This window comes from Festucalex cinctus, chromosome 20, assembly GCF_051991245.1.
Source record: "Festucalex cinctus isolate MCC-2025b chromosome 20, RoL_Fcin_1.0, whole genome shotgun sequence".
In the NCBI taxonomy this organism is placed as follows: Eukaryota; Metazoa; Chordata; class Actinopteri; order Syngnathiformes; family Syngnathidae; genus Festucalex; species Festucalex cinctus.
This window is the reverse complement of record NC_135430.1, coordinates 22,111,214-22,125,052: the sequence shown is the minus strand read 5'-3', so window position 1 is coordinate 22,125,052 and position 13,839 is coordinate 22,111,214. Positions and strand designations below refer to the sequence as shown.

The following is a 13,839-nucleotide window of genomic DNA, read 5'->3' as shown; positions in this document are numbered from 1 at the left end:
GGGGGGGGGGGGGGGGGAGCAAGTGCATAACAGTCCCAGTGTGAGCTGATTAATATTCTACCTTGTTCTTTGCCCCCCCGCTGAGAGCTGGGATTGATCTCCTGTGGCTGGCCCATCATCGCTAAGGTACCAGCAGGCGTGCCAACGTGTGGGTGAGTCACATTAACATGGCCATATTTACATGCACTATATCTCTTCATCATGTTTGATAGGAAAATCCACATGTTGAAATGTTTGTCGACATTTGTGTGTGGAAAACCATCAGAATTGCTTATTTCACAGTCAAGTTGGTTTAAAGTGCATTAAGTTGCTTGTAAGTGGTTGTAAAAAAAAACAAAAAAAAAGTCTACACACCCCTGTTGATGGGAAATAGTAATTCTTAAAATAATCAGTAGTTGCAGTCATAATTAAAAAGTGCATGGAAGAAAACATGTTTTCATACACATGCTGGGACGTGCACAAGTAGCAATTAACACAATTTTAGCCACACCATCAATTTCACAGGCCACTTTTTTTCTCTCTCTCTCATGTACGATCAAAGGAAACCAAAGTCATTTGCTCGATGATTCAGAGGGCCGTAAAATGTGATGGCTGTCTCGCATGGCTCTTTTTTGTGGACAAACAAAACTGTACTTTCCGGCCCATTTACGAACTAACCATAAATGGGAAGTTGTCGTTCAATTATGGGGGCCAACAACAAACTCTTTTGGGACAAGCGCCTCCAAGTCCCATAAAGCAATTTGTATTAGCGTAAACGATGCATGATCATATATGGACACAAGTACAATAAGCAACGTCTTTGGGTATGTCTACAGCCATAATTGATTCAGAATCCAGAGTTGACCTTTAGTGTTTTTTTGTGACGTTTTGTTTTAAAGAGCTCAAGTAGTTCAATTAAAACAAAAATGTGGAGTTCAAAAATCATGCAGACATGGAGTCTTCCATTTGTTGAGTTGCTTGCGACTCTACCACAGAAGCGTGCAAATAACGGCAAAGAGGGAAAGTGTCATGATATTTGATAACTAGTAATAGATGGAATTGTGACACACAAAATGGTTTTGCTGCATTCGAGGATGGTCAAAAGTCGGATGTATCCAAGTTGGTTTTTCCCAGTTCCGACCTGAAAGCGTTTGAGACAAAAGTAGTTTTTATTTTGGTCCTCAAAACTCATTTGGACCTCCAGCAAACATTTTTAACATTCTCACAATTTTGCTTCATTTATTCTTTTTATTTACGCTTATTTCAGTAGTTCACCGCATCATTTCATGCAGGGAGGTAATAGCATACTGTCACATACATGTTACAGCAAGGCATTTTTAATATATGAATGAAGAAAGGTTTTATACTCGAGTAAAAAAAAATTATTTTTTTACCATTCACGGTCGGCGTTGTAGTGTGACGTCAATTGCAGACCGTCGGTGAAGTCAGGATATGCTGCCCTCATGTGGTATTGAAATTATGGTAAATACCAAATGTCTAGTAGGAAAATTGCACGTGAACACCACCTCATGTCATATTTTGGACAAGTGGGAATTTGTTTTGACCCTGCCTTCGCGTGCTATGAGAAAGACGTTACCACTCGGAAACTCCTAATTACAAACGAGTTTTATTGTTATAGCAAAATTGTGTATGCTACGTAATTGTGTAGATTCAATAGATTGGAATGCAAATGAATTTAAACATGTAATACTCACTGGTTTTGTTTTGTTTTTCCCCCCACAGCCCAAAACGGCCCACCCACTTTGTGGGCTCTTGTGCTACATACCTGAAGCCTCACAAAGATCTCCCTGTGAGTCCCCCACTCAATTGCACACACACACACACACACGTGCACACAAATGGCAAAATATCAATTGACTCTCGTGTTTTTTTTTTCTTTAATATCAAAGACATTAAGGTGGTGATTATTTCAAGATTTATGAGACGCCAAGGATAAACATTTAATTCAATTTAGCTGTTAGCTGAAGGACGAATGTAACAATCCATTGGCAACAATTGCAATCAGCTCACAATGACCCTTAATTCCGTTTTGATGTTTGGTCATGCGTGTCAAAGCAATTCCCAAATACAGCCAAGACAAATAGCTTCATTTATTGTTATCATCTTCCTAAAGCTGGATGAATAATAAATGAATGATGTTATTAAATACACAACGCTGTGTGAATGACAACAGCTCAATCGGATTTTTGAATTCATGGAAACGAGTGATTAACTGCGGAATAAATGTTGTCTCGGTGATGAATTAAGCGTCTTCTAACGTGCCAGGATGATGACATCATCAGTACATCAATAGGATTAGAGGATGAGAAGGGGGACGGGTTGTGCCTGACTGAAAATGACGAAACACAGTAGCGGTTGTTTGGTTTTGCTCAACTTCAGTCCGATGACTCACTGGGCGGGTTCATATCCTCCTGATGGATGAAGTCGAGAGGTTTGATCAGGCCGTGTTGTACTTTGCTGCAACACAAGACAACACTTACTGTATTTTACACCCCTATATACAGTGGATAGCAAAAGTCTACACCCCCCTGTTTACTACAAGATTTCTTGTGATCTTTATCTGACATTATAACTCAATTGAAAAAAAAAATATTTGAGGTGAACCTAAAAACAATCCATTGTGTTTGCAAAAGTGTGCACACCCGAGATGTGGCTCGTCACATTCAAAATCATGCCACCGTTTAAAGTGTCTCAGAACCCAATTCTGCAAATATAGCAAAATCAACACAATTAAAGTTAATAATTCACAATACTTCAAAAGTAATGTTCTGGAAAAATCAGTAAGAGGCCATTTTGTGTAGATGTTTGGGTAATTTTTGGGATTTCCTCTTTTGTTATAGGACATTTATTGAGCATATTTCTGATGGTCTTTTCTGCCTTTTTTTTTGTTTGTTATTAAATTCTGATATTTTTTTGCAATTTCATGGATATTTTATGGTAATTTTCTGCTTTTCCTCTTCCTTTATGGACATTTTATGGTCACCTTTAAAACATTTTTAGGTCATTTTAAAAACTTTTTTTCATCTGCCTTTCATCTCTTTCTGACAACTTAAAAATTTGGACTGATGTTTTTTTTTTTTAAATATACATTCTTTTATTTAAATCAATTCATTTAAAGCATATTTTATCTAAAAAATAAATCTATAAAAAAATATTGATCTCTACTAAAAATTTTTTTTAGACATCCACAGGGGAGAGACTAAAGACCACATGTGGCTCCAGAACCGCGGGTTGCAGACCCCTGAGCAAGCTGCTAGGTGGTCTCTGTGTATGATGATAAATTCCGTTTGGATCAATTGCACTCTTGCTACTCATTAAAAGCAGAGCAATGGTGAATAAAGCCCTGCTAGGCCTGTCGATGCTAACCTGTAATTGGGAGCAATTTGAGGTAAAGTGCTTAAAGGAGCATTCATGGAATGTTGCCATTTTGTCTTTTTGTTGTTGTTGTTGTTGTTTTTTTAAATCTACCTTTCCTGCTGATGTCGAAACTCCAAAACACAATTCCGTTCTGCTTCTTGCTCTTAGGACAGCGAAAGCGACGGACACTATCTCACGACGCCATCTGAGGCCGCAGCACCTGGCTGGACTCCCAAAGCGACCGGGTGTCGTTTGGACCAAACAGAGGTCAGAATGTTCTCAGTTGTCAGGATGTGAAATAGATAAGCACACTTGGGCGGCTCCGTGTGTTGGGGCAGAACATTTGTCATCAATTTCTCTTCATTAAGGCTAGTAAGTTAGCTTTGAACTTTTAAGACATTTTTCCAGAACATTTATTCCGACTCTTTGGGACGTTTGACTTTCAGGTTTTCACTCCATCATGTGACCTTACCGACCTCGAGATAGTTCCATACACAGCATGCAAACAGATCAGAATGAACCTACACTTGTGGCTGCAGGCGAGCGAGGAAGGCGTCAATATGGCCCGGCGGCATTTCTTTGTCCAGGCTCGCCAGGTAGGTGCACATCAATGAAAATATCTCAAAGGGGATCCTTGCGGCACCCCCCTCCTCGTCCTCAGTCAGGATCTCACAAGCCACCTTGAGGGAGGTCTTGAGAGACTTGGAGAAGACACAACAGATAGGGAACGTTTGAACACACGCACGCAACAAACATGGGGAATAGAGCTCGACTGCCCTCGTGTGGTCAACGTGGGGAATTGCAGTTACTCATTTTCAAAGTCGAGAGACCCTGAAAAGCAGCTCAAAGCTTGCTCTTTTTCACACCAAAGTATAAGATCAAAATCTCACATCTCCCAGAGCACTGCAGCCCAGTGCAAAAAACTCCATCCAGTTGATTTCCATGCTGAAGTTGCCCAGTATCAGCATGTTCTCCAGCTGCTCCATGGGCAGACACAGAGCCTTCCATTTGTTATGCAATGACTCTCTGCCGCAAATTTCCGCAGTCGACAGCTATACGGTGGAGCACAAACATATCAACTTTAGAAATAGAAAGTATACGCATGAAAAATCTGATTTATAGTAAGCGGCAGAAATAAATCTTCGGACTACGGAAATTGCTTGAGGATGATCTGATGCGCTTTTGGCTTATGTTGGTTGGGAGAGACCAAATAGGATATAATTAGTGTTAGAAGGTTTTGTTTTTCCCCATTCTCTTAAAAAAAAAAGAAAAAGAAAGAAAATGCCCAATAGTATCAACTAAAAAAAATAAAACTATCATACTATTTATTTTATTTTGAAGAAAGGAACATACTTTACTCCGGTTCGAGTCCAGGCTCGGACCTTCCTGGGTGGAGTTTGCATGTTCTCCCCGTGCCCGCGTGGGTCTTCTCCGGGTACTCCGGTCTCCTCCCACATTCAAAAGACATGCATGGCAGGTTAATTGGGCGCTCCGAATTGTCCCTAGGTGTGCGTGTGAGTGTGGATGGTTGTTCGTCTCTGTGTGCCCTGCGATTGGTTGGCAACCAGTCCAGGGTGTCCCCCGCCTACTGCCCAGAGCCAGCTGAGATAGGCGCCAGCAGCCCCCGTGACCCTTGTGAGGAATAAGCGGTCAAGAAAATGGATGGATGGAACATACTTTACAAACAAAAATGAGAAATATGCTCAGTAAAATTGCACAACTAATAACTACACTCTCAGAAAAATTCTATTACTCAGATTTATCAGTGTACTGCAGACATACAGTGATATGAAAGTACTGTACCTGTTTGTGAAGAGTCTTTAGCAGACCTGGTGTCAGCAGAGCATCTTTATTCTGGTTGCCATAATCCAACTCTAGCCTCTCCTTAACTGGCAGAATCTCCCCTTTAGCCAATGCCTCGAAGTAGCTGTCAAAAACAAAACAAAACGTGAGTAGCACAAAAATTACAATTGTAAATATCATATTGGGTCAGAACAATCCTGCTTGATTGCATTGGGTCTGGTCAGTCATAACATAAGTAGTGTTATACATTAATCAGATTTGTATTGCACTTTTCTTCATGCTCAAAAACACTGTGAAGAAAATTGGTGCAAAGAGAAGGATGGGCAGATATTGTCGTTCATTTAGTGAGGTCATACAATAATACAAAAATATAAACAAAAATAAACTGTGATTTTGATTATGAATTCAAGTAGTTAATTTAAAAAAAAATCTCATCATGCATCCAAAACAGAAGATCGCTTTTCTTTCGAAATACAAACATTGGCCAGTACTAGACCAGAGTGGTTTGACATACTTAAGTTGCACTCATTTTTATTCCTTCTAGATCTTTCATTTGTGAAGGAAGCCAGACAACGAACCTCGTGGGATCCAATTAAAGTCAATCAATGCAAATATAAGAGACGCACATGTCAAAATGGACTCTTTTTTTTTGTGTGTGTGTGTGCAGTGATGCTGCATACAATTAAGGACACAAACAGTTCTCAGAGCATCTGAGATGAACTCACGCTGCCGACCACACCAGCAGATCTTTGGGCTGAGTTCGGATGGCTGCTTTTGTGAAGTTCTTGAGGACTTCCGGCAGTCCCGACGGAATGTTGATTTGCTGGGAGCAGAACATGGTCTCTGGAGGAGGCATGGCTGCAAACGCATTCAAATGTGACAACCACGACGAGCTAATCAATTCATTCAATCTACTGTTCAGATTCAGGACTTACTTCAAGCGTCGTGCTGCTACACAGACTACAAATGGAATGATTAGCTGTGGCATCATCAGGTAAGTATTACAAGTCGACATGCAGGTGGGAGTCTCGTTACGTAACGAAATACTTTAAATCAATATCACGAACACCTTGATGAACAACACCTCGTCGGTGACGTCACGTACACGTCTACTCAACTTGATTAACTCTATTGACTGATAATAAGCAGCCGGCTTGACAAATTGAAGCCGTCGACGACTTTTAAAAGGAATTCGTTGGGGAAAGAAACATGCCGACTGTTAGCATTTTGAAGACCACGAGTGTACGAAAAAAAAAAGACGATTAACTATTAACGGTATGTACTTGAAGGGTAAACGTTTCAATTTGCTAAATATAGGAGATGGAATATTACCTGGGCTGTTGGTGAGTGGGAATGTTGACGTTTGTAAATCTTTGAATGATGAACTAATTTTTGCTAGCCTAGCAAAGTCTTCATTTGCAGCACCGTTGCCTAGCGACGGGCCCGTTCGACTCAAAGGAGGCGGTTGTCAACTTCAGTTCGGCACAATGTCGCCCCCTGCTTGTAAGGTGAGTACTGGATCTTGCAAATAAATATCCAACTCCTTGTTTGAAATTCCTTTTACCCAATTATGCAGTTATATTTCAGGGTTTTTAGGGCCCGAGCAGCAACCGCTGCGAGGTCCCTCTTGTTTTTGTAAGAATTATTATTATTATTCCGCTGCTTCTTTATTCTCCGCAAACGATCGCATTTTTGAGGACCTAAACATTTACGAAAACTCACCAAACTTTGCAATTTCTTCGGGCCCGGCGAAAAATTTGATATTATGAAGTTGTCATAGCATAATGTCGTTGTTTTTTTCCAAAATAAAACGCCTTACTATACATGGTCGTTGTTTTTGTTTTTTTCAAAAATAAAACGCCTTACTATACATGGTCGTGTTTTTTACAAAAATAAAACGCCTTACTATACATGGTCGTTTTTTTTCCAAAAAATAAACGCCTTACTATACATGGTCGGGTTTTTTTTCCAAAATAAAACGCCTTACTATACATGGTCGTTTTTTTTCCAAAAAATAAACGCCTTACTATATACATGGTCGTTTTTTTTCCCCAAAATAAAACGCCTTACTATACATGGTCGGGGTTTTTTTCCAAAAATAAAACGCCTTACTATACATGGTCGTTTTTTTACAAAAATAAAACGCCTTACTATTTTTTTTTTACAAAAATAAAACGCCTTACTATACATGGTCGTTTTTTTTTTTTTTCCAAAATAAAACGCCTTACTATACATGGTCGTTTTTTTTCCAAAAAATAAAACGCCTTACTATACATGGTCGTTTTTTTTTTCCAAAATAAAACGCCTTACTATACATGGTCGTTTTTTCCCAAAAATAAAACGCCTTACTATACATGGTCGTTTTTTTACAAAAATAAAACGCCTTACTATTTTTTTTTACAAAAATAAAACGCCTTACTATACATGGTCGTTTTTTTTTTTCCAAAATAAAACGCCTTACTATACATGGTCGTGTTTTTTACAAAAATAAAACGCCTTACTATACATGGTCGTTTTTTTTCCAAAAAATAAACGCCTTACTATACATGGTCGTTTTTTTTTTTCCAAAATAAAACGCCTTACTATACATGGTCGGGGTTTTTTTCCAAAAATAAAACTCCTTACTATACATGGTCGTTTTTGTTTTTTTTTCAAAATAAAACGCCTTACTATACCATGTACGCCTTACATGGTCGGGGTTTTTTTTTCCAAAATAAAACGCCTTACTATACATGGTCGTTTTTTTTTTACAAAAATAAAACGCCTTACTATACATGGTTGTTTTTTATTTCCAAAATAAAACGCCTTACTATACATGGTCGGGTTTTTTTTCCAAAAATAAAACGCCTTACTATACATGGTCGTTTTTTTTTTCAAAAATAAAACGCCTTACTATACATGGTCGGGTTTTTTTTCCAAAAATAAAACGCCTTACTATACATGGTCGTTTTTTCCCAAAAATAAAACGCCTTACTATACATGGTCGTTTTTTTACAAAAATAAAACGCCTTACTATTTTTTTTTACAAAAATAAAACGCCTTACTATACATGGTCGTTTTTTTTTTTTCCAAAATAAAACGCCTTACTATACATGGTCGGTTTTTTTCCAAAAAATAAACGCCTTACTATACATGGTCGTTTTTTTTTTCCCAAAATAAAACGCCTTACTATACATGGTCGGGGTTTTTTTCCAAAAATAAAACTCCTTACTATACATGGTCGTTTTTTTTTTTTTTTCAAAATAAAACGCCTTACTATACCATGTACGCCTTACATGGTCGGGGTTTTTTTTTCCAAAATAAAACGCCTTACTATACATGGTCGTTTTTTTTTACAAAAATAAAACGCCTTACTATACATGGTTGTTTTTTATTTCCAAAATAAAACGCCTTACTATACATGGTCGGGTTTTTTTTCCAAAAATAAAACGCCTTACTATACATGGTCGTTTTTTTTTTTCAAAAATAAAACGCCTTACTATACATGGTCGTTTTTTTACAAAAATAAAACGCCTTACTATTTTTTTTTACAAAAATAAAACGCCTTACTATACATGGTCGTTTTTTTTTTTTCCAAAATAAAACGCCTTACTATACATGGTCGTGTTTTTTACAAAAATAAAACGCCTTGCTATACATGGTCGTTTTTTTTCCAAAAAATAAACGCCTTACTATACATGGTCGGTTTTTTTTCCCAAAATAAAACGCCTTACTATACATGGTCGGGGTTTTTTTCCAAAAATAAAACGCCTTACTATACATGGTCGTTTTTTGTTTTTTTTCCAAAATAAAACGCCTTACTATACATGGTCGGGTTTTTTTTTTCCAAAATAAAACGCCTTACTATACATGGTCGTTTTTGTTTTGTTTTTTTAAAAATAAAACGCCTTACTATACATGGTCATTTTTTTTTTTTTTTTACAAAAATAAAACGCCTTACTATACATGGTCGTTTTTTTTTTACAAAAATAAAACGCCTTACTATACATGGTTGTTTTTTATTTCCAAAATAAAACGCCTAACTATACATGGTCGTTTTTTTTTACAAAAATAAAACGCCTTACTATACATGGTCGTTTTTTTTCCAAAAAATAAACGCCTTACTATACATGGTCGTTTTTTTTTTTTCCAAAATAAAACGCCTTACTATACATGGTCGGGTTTTTTTTCCAAAAATAAAACTCCTTACTATACATGGTCGTTTTTTTTTTTTTTTTCAAAATAAAACGCCTTACTATACCATGTACGCCTTACATGGTCGGGGGGGTTTTTTCCAAAATAAAACGCCTTACTATACATGGTCGTTTTTTTTTACAAAAATAAAACGCCTTACTATACATGGTTGTTTTTTATTTCCAAAATAAAACGCCTAACTATACATGGTCGTTTTTTTTTACAAAAATAAAACGCCTTACTATACATGGTCGTTTTTTTTCCAAAAAATAAACGCCTTACTATACATGGTCGTTTTTTTTTTTTCCAAAATAAAACGCCTTACTATACATGGTCGGGGTTTTTTTCCAAAAATAAAACTCCTTACTATACATGGTCGTTTTTTTTTTTTTTTTCAAAATAAAACGCCTTACTATACCATGTACGCCTTACATGGTCGGGGTTTTTTTTTCCAAAATAAAACGCCTTACTATACATGGTCGTTTTTTTTTTACAAAAATAAAACGCCTTACTATACATGGTTGTTTTTTATTTCCAAAATAAAACGCCTTACTATACATGGTCGGGTTTTTTTTCCAAAAATAAAACGCCTTACTATACATGGTCGTTTTTTTTTTCAAAAATAAAACGCCTTACTATACATGGTCGGGGTTTTTTTCCAAAAATAAAACGCCTTACTATACATGGTTGTTTTTTCCCAAAAATAAAACGCCTTACTATACATGGTCATTTTTTTACAAAAATAAAACGCCTTACTATTTTTTTTTACAAAAATAAAACGCCTTACTATACATGGTCGTTTTTTTTTTTTCCAAAATAAAACGCCTTACTATACATGGTCGTGTTTTTTACAAAAATAAAACGCCTTACTATACATGGTCGGTTTTTTTCCCCAAAATAAAACGCCTTACTATACATGGTCGGGGTTTTTTTCCAAAAATAAAACGCCTTACTATACATGGTCGTTTTTTGTTTTTTTTCCAAAATAAAACGCCTTACTATACATGGTCGGGTTTTTTTTTTCCAAAATAAAACGCCTTACTATACATGGTCGTTTTTGTTTTGTTTTTTTAAAAATAAAACGCCTTACTATACATGGTCATTTTATTTTATTTTTTACAAAAATAAAACGCCTTACTATACATGGTCGTTTTTTTTTACAAAAATAAAACGCCTTACTATACATGGTTGTTTTTTATTTCCAAAATAAAACGCCTAACTATACATGGTCGTTTTTTTTTACAAAAATAAAACGCCTTACTATACATGGTTGTTTTTTATTTCCAAAATAAATCGCCTTACTATACATGGTCGGGTTTTTTTTCCAAAATAAATCGCCTAACTATACATGGTCGTTTTTTTTTTTTACAAAAATAAAACGCCTTACTATACATGGTCGTTTTTTTTTTTTTTTTTTTTTTTTTACAAAATATAAAACGCCCTACTATACACAGTCGTTTTTTTTCCCAAAAATAAAACGCCTTACTATATATACATGGTCGTTTTTTTTACAAAAATAAAACGCCTAACTATACATGGTCGGGGGTTTTTTTCCAAAAATAAAACGCCTTACTATACATGGTCGTTTTTTTTCAAAAAATAAAACGCCTTACTATACATGGTCGTTTTTTTTCCCCAAAATAAAACGCCTTACTATACATGGTCGTTTTTTTAACAAAATAAAAAAAGCCTTAATATACATGGTCGTTTTTTTGTCGGAAAAAAAAAAGCCTTGCTATACATGGTCGTTTTTTTATGAAAAAAAAAAAAAGCCTTACTATACATGGTCATTTTTTTTTTATTGAAAAAAAGCCTTACTATACATGGTCATTTTTTTATTGAAAAAAAAAAAAGCCTTACTATACATGGTCGTTTTTATGTCGGAAAAAAAAGCCTTACTATACATGGTCGTTTTTTTGTCGGGAAAAAAAGCCTTACTATACATGGTGTTTTTTTTGTCGGAAAAAAAAAAGCCTTACTATACATGGTCGTTTTTTTGTCGGAAAAAAAAGCCTTACTATACATGGTCGTTTTTTTGTCGGAAAAAAAGGCCATACTATACATGGTCGTTTTTTTGTCAGAAAAAAAAAAAGCCTTACTATACATGGTCGTTTTTTTGTCGGAAAAAAAAGCCTTACTATACACGGTCGTTTTTTTGTCGAAAAAAAAAGCCTTACTATACATGGTCGTTTTTTTGTCAGAAAAAAAAGCCTTACTATATACATGGTCGTTTTTTTGTCGGAAAAAAAAGCCTTACTATACATGGTCGTTTTTTTGTCGGAAAAAAAAGCCTTACTATACATGGTCGTTTTTTTGTCAGAAAAAAAAAAAGCCTTACTATACATGGTCGTTTTTGTCGGAAAAAAAAGCCTTACTATACACGGTCGTTTTTTTGTCGGAAAAAAAAGCCTTACTATACATGGTCGTTTTTTTGTCGGAAAAAAAAGCCTTACTATACATGGTCGTTTTTTTGTCGGAAAAAAAAGCCTTACTATACATGGTCGTTTTTTTGTCGGAAAAAAAAACCTTACTATACATGGTCCTTTTTTTATGAAAAAAAAGCCTTACTATACATGGTCATTTTTTTATGAAAAAAAAAGCCTTACTATACATGGTCATTTTTTTATGAAAAAAAAAGCCTTACTATACATGGTCATTTTTTTTATTGAAAAAAAAAGCCTTACTATACATGGTCATTTTTTTTTATTGAAAAAAAAAGCCTTACTATACATGGTCATTTTTTTATTGACAAAAAAGCCTTACTATACATGGTCATTTTTTTTTATTGAAAGAAAAAGCCTTACTATACATGGTCGTTTTTTTGTCGGAAAAAAAAGCCTTACTATACATGGTCGTTTTTTTGTCGAAAAAAAAAGCCTTACTATACATGGTCGTTTTTTTATGAAAAAAAAAAGCCTTACTATACATGGTCATTTTTTTTTATTGAAAAAAAGCCTTACTATACATGGTCATTTTTTTATTGAAAAAAAAAAAGAGCCTTACTATACATGGTCGTTTTTTTGTTGGAAAAAAAAGCCTTACTATACATGGTCGTTTTTATGTCGGAAAAAAAAGCCTTACTATACATGGTCGTTTTTTTGTCGGGAAAAAAAGCCTTACTATACATGGTGTTTTTTTTGTCGGAAAAAAAAAAGCCTTACTATACATGGTCGTTTTTTTGTCGGAAAAAAAAGCCTTACTATACATGGTCGTTTTTTTGTCGGAAAAAAAAGCCTTACTATACATGGTCGTTTTTTTGTCAGAAAAAAAAAAGCCTTACTATACATGGTCGTTTTTTTGTCGGAAAAAAAAGCCTTACTATACACGGTCGTTTTTTTGTCGGAAAAAAAAGCCTTACTATACATGGTCATTTTTTTATGGAAAAAAAAGCCTTACTATACATGGTCATTTTTTTTTTATTGAAAAAAAAAGCCTTACTATACATGGTCATTTTTTTTTATTGAAAAAAAAAGCCTTACTATACATGGTCATTTTTTTATTGACAAAAAAGCCTTAGTATACATGGTCATTTTTTTTTATTGAAAGAAAAAGCCTTACTATACATGGTCGTTTTTTTGTCGGAAAAAAAAGCCTTACTATACATGGTCGTTTTTTTGTCGGAAAAAAAACCCTTACTATACATGGTCGTTTTTTTGTCAGAAAAAAAAAAGCCTTACTATACATGGTCGTTTTTTTGTCGGAAAAAAAAGCCTTACTATACATGGTTGTTTTTTGTCGGAAAAAAAAAGCCTTACTATACATGGTCGTTTTTTTGTCGGAAAAAAAAGCCTTACTATACATGGTCGTTTTTTTGTCAGAAAAAAAAAAGCCTTACTATACATGGTCGTTTTTTGTCGGAAAAAAAAGCCTTACTATACATGGTCGTTTTTTTGTCGGAAAAAAAAGCCTTACTATACATGGTCGTTTTTTTGTCGGAAAAAAAAGCCTTACTATACATGGTCGTTTTTTTGTCGGGGAAAAAAAAGCCTTACTATACATGGTCGTTTTTATGTCGGAAAAAAAAGCCTTACTATACATGGTTGTTTTTTTTGTCGGAAAACAAAGCCTTACTATACATGGTCGATTTTATGTCGGGAAAAAAAAGCCTTCTATACATGGTCGTTTTTTTGTCGGAAAAAAAAGCCTTACTATACATGGTTGTTTTTTTGTCGGAAAAAAAAGCCTTACTATACATGGTCGTTTTTTTGTCGGAAAAAAAAGCCTTACTATACATGGTCGTTTTTTTGTCGGAAAAAAAAGCCTTACTATACATGGTCGTTTTTTTCCAAAAATAAAGCGCCTTACTATACATGTTTTTTTTTATTTTTTTTTTTATATATAATAATAATATCTGAAGCCGACAGCCTCAAACCTGGGTGTCAATATGGACAGTGACTTTAAACTGGACCGGCAAATTGCCGCTATTTTCAAATCCAGCTTTTTTCATCTTAGGCAGCTGGCTAAGGTAAAAAATCTCCTATCTCAGCAGTAGTTAGAAATGGTAAT

General features: G+C 35.1%; 1 protein-coding gene and 1 long non-coding RNA gene across 4 annotated transcripts; one reads left to right on the top strand and one right to left on the bottom strand.

Moving 5' to 3' along the window:
* Positions 1-17: 17 nt before the first annotated feature.
* LOC144008987 (uncharacterized) lies at positions 18-7,051 on the top strand. The gene is made up of 4 exons (XR_013280800.1): positions 18-152; positions 1,723-1,789; positions 3,526-3,953; positions 5,828-7,051. It is a non-coding gene; the product is annotated as an uncharacterized LOC144008987 (long non-coding RNA).
* Positions 2,067-6,653, bottom strand: ropn1l (rhophilin associated tail protein 1-like). 3 transcript variants are annotated; one of them, XM_077508399.1, is made up of 7 exons: positions 6,493-6,618; positions 6,096-6,120; positions 5,886-6,018; positions 5,161-5,284; positions 4,248-4,409; positions 3,883-4,058; positions 2,067-2,457 (listed from the first exon to the last, which is right to left on the bottom strand). In XM_077508399.1, the coding sequence occupies exons 3-7, from the start codon at positions 6,014-6,016 to the stop codon at positions 2,376-2,378; spliced, it is 675 nt and encodes a 224-aa protein (XP_077364525.1). In that variant the 5' UTR covers positions 6,017-6,018; positions 6,096-6,120; positions 6,493-6,618; the 3' UTR covers positions 2,067-2,375. The 3 variants fall into 3 exon arrangements, with proteins under 3 accessions (XP_077364525.1, XP_077364523.1, XP_077364524.1); XM_077508397.1 differs by lacking the exon at positions 6,096-6,120 and having other exon boundaries at positions 6,493-6,653; XM_077508398.1 differs by lacking the exon at positions 6,493-6,618 and having other exon boundaries at positions 6,096-6,468.
* Positions 7,052-13,839: the final 6,788 nt, after the last annotated feature.

Excerpts from the sequence above, each read along its gene's own strand:
- ropn1l (XM_077508397.1), bottom strand. The coding sequence starts at position 6,016 with ATGCCTCCTCCAGAGACCATGTTCTGCTCCCAGCAAATCAACATTCCG. Across the intron at positions 4,410-5,160 it reads TAAAGACTCTTCACAAACAG|CTGTCGACTGCGGAAATTTG; the intron begins GTACAGTACTTT and ends TCCACCGTATAG. Across the intron at positions 2,458-3,882 it reads GCTCGCCTGCAGCCACAAGT|CAAAGTACAACACGGCCTGA; the intron begins GTAGGTTCATTC and ends CTTGTGTTGCAG.